Source organism: Carcharhinus amblyrhynchos, chromosome 1 (assembly GCF_965287045.1).
Source record: "Carcharhinus amblyrhynchos chromosome 1, sCarAmb.v2.hapA, whole genome shotgun sequence".
Lineage (NCBI taxonomy): Eukaryota > Metazoa > Chordata > Chondrichthyes > Carcharhiniformes > Carcharhinidae > Carcharhinus > Carcharhinus amblyrhynchos.
This window is the reverse complement of record NC_137324.1, coordinates 108145122-108154204: the sequence shown is the minus strand read 5'-3', so window position 1 is coordinate 108154204 and position 9083 is coordinate 108145122. Positions and strand designations below refer to the sequence as shown.

The window sequence follows — 9083 nt, the reverse complement described above, 5'->3', positions numbered from 1 at the left end:
GTAATATAATAACTCAGTGAGTATGACTATGTCAGGCTATTGCAGGCACAGACCCCAGGGCTGAATTTGCCACTGTTTCCAGTGTCTAGGTTGATGCCCCGTTTCACTTGTCTAGTTTCATCCCTTATCCAATTTTCACAAATCAACCACATTGCTGTGGATCTGGAGTCACATGTTGGCAGATTTCTTTGCCTAAAGGGTATTAGAGAAACAGATGGGTATTTTTTACAACAATGGTTTTTTAATGGTCATCATTAGACTTTTACTTCCAGATTTTTATTGAATTCTAACTCCAACATCTGCCTCCCTAGCAGGATTCGAACCCAGGTCCCGTGCGTCTCTGGATTACTAGCCCAATGACAAAAGCAGTACATCACCACCTCATAAATGCTCTGGCTATGCTGCCAAACAATTTGCATTATTATGTAAGGTTGAAATAATTAATGCCGGTTTTCTTTTCAAGTGATTTTCCATTGCTATCCTGCTGCAACATCCTGTTGAAATTCTTTCTATTTGCAAACTAAATCTTGGCCAGTCTCTTTCTTAAAATCAGACACTAAGATATTGCCATGGTTCTACATTAAGCTGCCTCATAGAAGCAGCACAACAGGAAATAATTAAAATTGTACATTCAGTGTTCAATGGCACTTACTATGCAAACAAATACAAATCTTATATTATAAATTTTATTACCTTGCATTCAGTTTTTGGAATTATGAGTCAAGCACAGAAGGACTGAAAAAATACACTCTATAATATTGATCTTTCACATTCATTCATTCACAATCTTTCACAATCATACATTCCTGAGGAGTGTAGTTACACAGTGCTGGCACAAAGATATATTCCAGAATTGTAGTAATGGTGCTGGTATACACAGATATAGAACAAAGAACAAAGAACATAGAACAACACAGCACGGGAAACAGGCCCTTCGGCCCAACGAGCCTGCGCCGCCATTTCAACATTGTGAGTCCCCTCTTCCACCCATGACCCTTGTCTGTGCTTATGGCACTCAACATTGGAAACCAGATTGAGGGGAGACTAATTTGGGGACAATTTGTTACACCAATCAGCCTAAGAGCACACCTTTCGGGTGTGGGAGGAAACTGGAGCACCCGGAGAAAACCCACGCAAACACGGGGAGAACACGCAAACTCCCACAGACACTGGCCCAAATCCATGTATCTGCACAGCAAACAGTGATAGCCACTGAGTTGTTGTGTTGCCCATTAACTGGTCCAGTTTAAGCATACACGAACGACGTGAAGCACTAGGCTACTCTCGAAACATCCAAGAGCAGCCCTCACACAACCCACCGCGTGAATGCCCCTTGTTGGGCAACAAGGCGGACCGAAGCATCTGTAGATTAAAAGAGAAAAACATCAATAACGTGCACATTTTATGCAAACTTTTCAAGGGAATCCCCAGAAGCTCAAAAGTAAAACAAGTGAGCCAGAAAATATGTTGGAAGGTCCATAGGAATCAATTGATTCCCAGGGACGTCGCAAGACTCTTGATCCTTATTTAAAGCAGTCTCCTATATCCCTCCATCTCTATTCCACTCATGTGCCTATCTAAGTATCCCTTAAACAGCTCCAGCGTGCCTGCCTCCACCACCTTACTTGGCAGTGCATTTCCATACCCCCACAACCCTCTGTGTGAAAAACCTCCCTCTAACATCTGAATTATACCTCGCCCCCTCACCCTAAGCCCGTGGCCCCTTGTAATATTTGTTTCCAACTCCGGGATTGTAGTCACAGTGCTGGTGTACACAGATGTACCCAAGGAGTATTGTCACAATTCTGTGTACATAAATATACTCAAGAAATGTAATTACATGATTGGTGTTCATAACAATGCTTGAGGTATATGGTCATAGTGCAAGTTTACACAGATATATTCCGTCAATATTATTGAAGACTTATGCTCCAGAACTAGCCACGCCCCCAGCCATGTTGTTCCTGTACAGCTACAATACTGGCAAATAGTAAGGACATGGCGAATTGCCCAGGTATGTCCTATGTTCAAAAACAGAATAAATCCAACCTGACCAATTATCATCCCATCAGTTTACTCCCAATCATCAGTAAAGTGATTGCAAAAGTCGTCAAAGTGCTATCAAGTACACTTAACAATAACCTACTCACGGAGGCTCAATTTGGGTTCTGCCAAGGCCACTCAGTTCCTGACCCCATTACAGCCTTTGTTCAAACATGGACAAAAGAGCTGAATTCTAGAGATGAAATGGATGACAGCCCTTGACATCAAGGCAGCATTTGATTGATAATGGCATTAAGGTGCCCTAGCAAAACTGAAATCAATGGGAATCAGAGGAAAAACTCTCATGGAGTCATCCCTGGCACAAAGGAAGATGGTCCTGATGGTTAGAAGTCAATCATCTCAGCTTCAGGATATCAGTGCAGGAGTTCCACAAGGTAGTACCCTCACCCAACCACTTTTAGCTGCTTCCTCGAAGGTCTTTCTTCCATTGTACAGTCAGGAGTGGGGGTGTTTACCAATGACTGCACATTGTTCAGTACCATTAGCACTCCTCAGATACTGAAGCAGTCCAACTTCAAATGCAGCAAGATCTGGACAATTATCCAGGTGTGGGCTGACAAATGGCAAGTAGCATTTGTGCTCTACAAATGCCAGGGAATGACCATCTCCAATAAAAGAGAATTTAACCATCACCCCTTGACGTTCAATGGCATCATCATCACTGAATCCCCCACTATCAACATGCTAGGAGTTATTGACCAGAAACTAACTGGACTAGCCATATAAATACTGTGGCCACAAGAGTAGGTCAAAGGCTATGAATCCTGCAGCGAGTATCTCATTTCCTGATTCCCCAAATTCTCTCCATCATATACAAGACACAAGTCAGCAATCTGATGGAATACTCTCCACTTTCCTGGAAGGGTGTTTCTTCAACAACACTCAAGATGTTCAACACCATCCAGGAAAAAACAGCCCGCTTGATTGCTACCCCTTCCACAAACATTCAATCTCTCCACCACTGACGTGCAGTAGTGGCATTGTGTACTATCTACAATGTGCACTGCAAGAACACGAGGCTCCTCAGGCAGCACCTTCTAAACCCACGACCACTACCATCTAGAAGGACAAGGGCAGCAGATATCTAAGAATACCACCACCTGGAGGTTCTCCTCCAAGTCACTCCCCATCCTGACTTGTATATACATCACTATTCCTTCACTGTCAAAATTTTGCAATTCTCTCCCTAACAGCACTGTGGATGTATCTACATCTCAGGGACTGCAGCAGCTCAAGAAAGCAGCTCACCATCACCTTCTCAAGGGCTACTAGGGATGGGCAATAAATGCTGGCCTAGCCAGTGATGGCTACATCCCGTAAATGAATTAAAAAAATACACTCCAGAAATATAATCTCAGTATTGTCGCACACAGATTTCTTTGAGGAGTATAATCATAATGCTGTTGTACACAGATACACCCCAGAAATGTAATCACGGTGCTGAAGAACATATATCCTAGAGTTTACTTACAACGCTGATGCACATAGACTGACCTGAGGAGCGTAGTCACATTAGTGATGTTGATAAACTGAGAAATATAGTTGCAGTGCTGATGTAATCTACTGATCTTCATACACAGTAACTACAAGCATCAAGTTCAATACGCAATCATGACCAGACTCACTGAAAACGTGCAAAGGATCGTGGCAAAAATTGCCTGATGTTTTGCAGAGAAAATTGCTGGCTAATGTTTATTAGTCAGCTTTATTACAAAATTTGATTTTTAGTTCCTTCAAAGTTTACGGGAACTTTACCTTTCTCTTCTAATTTTTTCCAGCCGTCTTATTTACCTTCCTCAGCTTATTTCCTTTCTAATATTCCTGGCTCCAGCACATTGAATTTTGCTCAAAATGTTGGCAGGAATTTGTGATCTCTCAACATGCCACACAATCCTGAATGTCCACCTGCAGTATGCTGCAGAGTTTGAGAATACTTCAATAATAGGAACATCAGATACCAAAGTGTCAGGAAACAGCAAGTTTGTAGTGGCCCAGGCCATGACCAATTATAGAACATAGAACATTACAGCGCAGAACAGGCCCTTCGGCCCACGATGTTGCGCCGACCAGTTAAAAAACAATGACCCTCTAACCTAAACCAATCCCTTTTCATCCATAAACCTATCCACGGATCTCTTAAACGCCCCCAAACTAGGCGCATTTACAACTGCAGCAGGCAGGGCATTCCAATCCCTCACCACCCTCTGGGTAAAGAACCTACCCCTGACATCCGTCCTATAACTACCTCCCCTTAATTTAAAGCCATGCCCCCTCGTGCTAGCTTTCTCCATCCGAGGAAAAAGGCTATCACTATCCACCCTATCTAAACCTCTAATCATCTTATATGTTTCAATAAGATCCCCTCTTAGCCGCCTTCTTTCTAGCGAAAACAACCCCAAATCCCTCTGTCTCTCCTCATAGGACCTCCCCTCCATACCAGGCAACATCCTGGTAAACCTCCTCTGCACCCTCTCCAAAGCCTCCACATCCTTCCTATAATGTGGGGACCAGAACTGCACACAATACTCCAAGTGCGGCCGCACCAGAGTTGTGTACAGTTGCAACATGACGCTGCGACTCCTAAATTCAATCCCCCTACCAATAAACGCCAAGACACTGTATGCCTTCTTAACAACCTTATCTACTTGATTCCCTACTTTCAGGGATCTATGTACACATACACCTAGATCCCTCTGTTCATCCACACTATTCAGAGTCCTCCCGTTAGCCCTATACTCGACACATCTGTTATTCCTACCAAAGTGAATTACCTCACACTTCTCCGCATTAAACTCCATCCGCCACCTCTCGGCCCAGCTCTGCAACCTGTCTAAGTCACCCTGCAAACTACGACACCCTTCCTCACAATCTACCACACCTCCGACTTTGGTGTCATCAGCAAACTTACTAATCCACCCAACTATACCCTCATCCAGATCATTAATAAAAATTACAAACAGCAGTGGCCCCAAAACAGATCCCTGAGGCACACCACTCGTAACTGAACTCCATGACGAATATTTACCATCAACAACCACCCTCTGTCTCCTATCTGCTAGCCAATTCCTGATCCAATTTCCTAGATTACCCTCAATCCCATACATCTGCATTTTCTGCAGAAGCCTACCATGGTGAACCTTATCAAACGCCTTATATGCGCAGTTATTGGTGTTCAAAACTAGAGGAAAAAAAAGTGCCACACTTATATACAAAATAACAGCTGGGTTGACTGAATTTCTAGATCCTAAAAGTGAAAACGGCAGACACACTTGATCTAAGGAAGAGGGAAGGAAATTCCTTCTCCTTATCACTGTCAGGGACTGCTGAGGTAAACTGCATTGATTTCAGAAGAAACAGCACTAATGCCCTCCACAATCAGATTAAAGACATTTACTGTTCAAAGCTTCACATGAAGGAGGACTTGGTGAATTACTAGAAAATGGGCAGCAAATGTACCCTAGTACATGTACCCTAGTACGAACCAAGCACACTGCCAACAGAGATTGTTTGAAAGTTGTGGGAACTTTACACAGAGAAAAATAAATTAGAATAGAAATTACGGAGGCGAGGAGAATTTTTTTTATCTCAGAGAGGGTGGTGAGTTTTCCTCAACAGCCATGGAATTTCTTATAATATTTTTAAGCAGAGCTAGATAAATTCTTGCGTAACAAGCGGGTGAAAGGTTATTGGGAGAGGGTAGGCAGAAATGTGGGGTTGAGGTTACAATCAGATCAGGCATGATCTCACTGAATGATGGCGCAGGCTTGAGGAGCCAAGTGGCCTCGCATGTTTGTAAATAACTTTTATGGCTTTAAGTACAATTTCAAGTTACAGCAGGCATTGAGAGAAAACTCAATCTTCACTGCTGCGATTGATGGCATAATCTGAACTCTTCACTTGAGGTACAGTTTAACAATATCAGACCCAGTTGCAATGTATCAATTAAAAATATATAAATTACTTTGAAAAATGCTACCACAATGAATAAATGCATTAAATACATTACAGATCCAGCAGCAAGATTCCTATTTCTGATATGAATTATCAAATATATTAAAAGTTATGCTTCAGTCTTGTTCATTATCCTCAATTATTGTATGACAGCGATCAGAGTCCCAATGCATGAGGTTGTGAAGAACCCGTGGAGATTTGAGAAGAGCAGTGAAAGATGTTTTTCTACTTATAGCAGGAGACGATCCTTGCGTGTTGTTCTTTGCTCGAAATGTGCTGTTGTTCTCAGAATGCATTGCATGTTTATGTGCAGGAGCACCCAACATCTGGCACACATCCTTGGGAGAGTCACTGTTCAGGTACTGCCAAGGTTTCTTACCACTGTGGTCCCTTAAATTAACATTTGCTTGATATTTCTTCACTAAGTATTGAATGATTTTCAACTGTTCATGTATAACAGCTATGTGTAAAGGAGTGTACCCACAGGTAGATTTAATGTTTACATTTAATTTAACTTTCATTTTACTTGCACCATTAATAAAGCGAGAGAGCGCACGGTGGTTGCCATGTTTTGCTATCCAGTGAAGCACTGTGTAGCCAGAAATAAAATCCTTCTTCATGGCAAAGTTAGGGTCTTTGCAGAATAAACCATAAGCCTGTCCAAACCTGCCAACAGCTGTCTCCACCATCCATTCATGCTCAGTAGGATCGAGAAAAGGTTTTTCTGAAGCACCCTCAGTTTTTAATGGATCCTCATTTCTGCACTCGTTGTGACTCTCTGTCTGGGCTAAACTTACTGGCTGATCCTTTTTGTGCCGAACTGTTTCTCTGTCGACTATTTTTGGAGTAGTTGATTTGTTACCGACTAATGGAACTGTTGGCATTTTCTGAGAAAGTACATTACTCTTAATATTTTTAAGAGAAGGCTTGCGTATTTTGGGCAATATACTTTGCGCTTTAGAATGCCATTTATTACCCAATGGCTGCCCATCTCCAGCAGATGCCCGACTTTGCTGCTGCGACAGCTTTCTCTGATTCTTTTGAATGCGTTCTTCTGTATTTATTGCTGAATTTACAAGCACTTTGGTGTCACTCTCGGTTGGTGATATTTTCTGTACTTTGTCAGTACTTCTACGTTTCTTTGATGATGAAGGGTTCTGCCAGTGGTTGATCATTTTGTTCTGCTGAGTAACCGCACAGCTCTGCCTCTGCTCTCTCTGAAAACGTTTTTCTGACTTCTGTGCAAAATTCTCCGGCGGACTCTGCTCGCAATTCAACTGCAAGTTTTCAGTGACAGGTACATCAGAAATGACCACGGAATTGTTCTCCGGGGGTAGTCTATAGAGTCCCTGCCCTTTACACTTAACAACAGAGGGAGGAGGGGCGAGATGAGAAATGTTGGGCGAGGCTGTGCAATTACTGCTGCCTTTGCTATCTCTATTAAATACTCTCACATTGTCACCAGTGCAATGGCTTGGAGATACAGGACCTCTTCTGTTTTTGATTTGAAGATTTATAGATTTCTGCTCTGTTGAGTTGGTCACTCCACTCGAATCCCTCTGTCGAACGGCTTGGTCTACATTGGTTCTTTTGGCATCTTTCCTTGTCGGCTCAGGTTGTGAGGGACAATCTTCGCGCACTGAGGTGCATCCACTCACTTCCTCTTTGGGAGCAGCTTTCTCCTGGGCTCTGGTGGGACGGTGAGCATTGCTGCCTTTCGGTGCTGCTGCTGCCTCCTGTTGCCTTTGCCGAGCCCGGAGCGGACTCCCTGCCAGCTGTCCAGCAGCAGCAGGCGGCGGCAGCTGGGTGCACTGAGCTGCCCTTTGCCTCTCCTTCTCTCCCCTGACCGGGCGAGCAGGCAGGACGGCGTCGCCCGAAGTGTCAACCTCTTCGGGGATCAGTTCCACGTACCTTTTCTTCAGGACGATGTACTTCTCGCCGCCCTCCAACTTCACCACAGCGAGCGAGTTGACAAACTCCTTGAAGAGTTCGCGGCTCTGCAGCTGCCGCTCGGGGTCTCTGAGGAAGCGGCTGAAGTGGGCAGTCAGCTCCACATTCCTCACCTTGCCGCGGTGGAGCAGCAGGAAATCCAGAACGGCCTCCTGACTGAAGGTGGCGGCCATGGCTGGCGGATTGTCACTGCTCGCCCTCCTCCTCCCGGCCGCTGGGGGTCTGGGAGCCGCTCCGCCGGCACTGCCGCTCCCCCACCTGCCCGCTCACCTGCGCTTAGCCCGCCCCCTTACAGAGGCTCCCATTGGCTGCTGGCTCGGAGTGACGTCACGGTGCTGTCTCTCATAGGACGATCCGGCTGTCACTCTACATTCCGGATTGTAAACGCTCTACACCAGGTAAGCCGCAAAAGTCTAATCAAAGTCCGGCACTCCACCCAAACACTTCACACGACAGGACATTGTGTAAGGGGAAGGTTTAAAAGTCGTACTCCCACCACACTACAGTCTGGTTGCGAAAGAATGAGAGGCAGAACTGAATGTATACAGTGAATATTTCACGCGTGCCTCAGTTTTTATAGAATCCCTACAGTGCAAAAGGAGACCATGCGACCCATGGAGCCCGCACCGACTGCAATCCCACCTAGTCCCTATCCCCATAACCCCATGCATCCACCCTGCTAATAATCCCCCTGACACTAAGGAGCAATTTAGTTACTGCAACACAGTAATGTCAACTTCGAATTATCACAAAGTACTTGTGTAAATTTTAGGAATAAAGTTTATGTTTTGGAAAAAAGGTATTAGTGGACCAGTTGGGTTTCTACCAGTCAGACAAATCCAAGGTCACTTTTGCTGCTAGCAGCTTTTTATTTTCAGTTTTATTTATTTGACTAAATACACACACAAACACACAGATCCTTGAGGTGGTGGTTTGCCACAGACACTTTGTCTACAGAAATTGGACTGGATAATGGCCACTTGAGAATGTGTGAATGGTCTTTTTCCTGCGCCAAGCTATAATAACCACACCGGTTGTTGGAGACAAACCTCCTACTGAGGGCTAGATATAACCACATCGAAGGACTTTTTTTGCAAAGATATACTTGTAATCACCAA

The 9083-nt window shown here is 44.2% G+C and overlaps 1 protein-coding gene across 1 annotated transcript; it reads right to left on the bottom strand.

The window, feature by feature from the left end:
• Nucleotides 1-5530: 5530 nt before the first annotated feature.
• sowahb (sosondowah ankyrin repeat domain family member B) lies at nt 5531-8365 on the bottom strand. The gene has a single exon (XM_080198860.1). It carries the CDS (start codon nt 8136-8138, stop codon nt 6132-6134), a length of 2007 nt encoding a protein of 668 aa, XP_080054986.1. The 5' UTR covers nt 8139-8365; the 3' UTR covers nt 5531-6131.
• Between the last annotated feature and the right edge of the window lie 718 nt (nt 8366-9083).

Excerpts from the sequence above, each read along its gene's own strand:
- sowahb (XM_080198860.1), bottom strand. The coding sequence starts at position 8,138 with ATGGCCGCCACCTTCAGTCAGGAGGCCGTTCTGGATTTCCTGCTGCTC.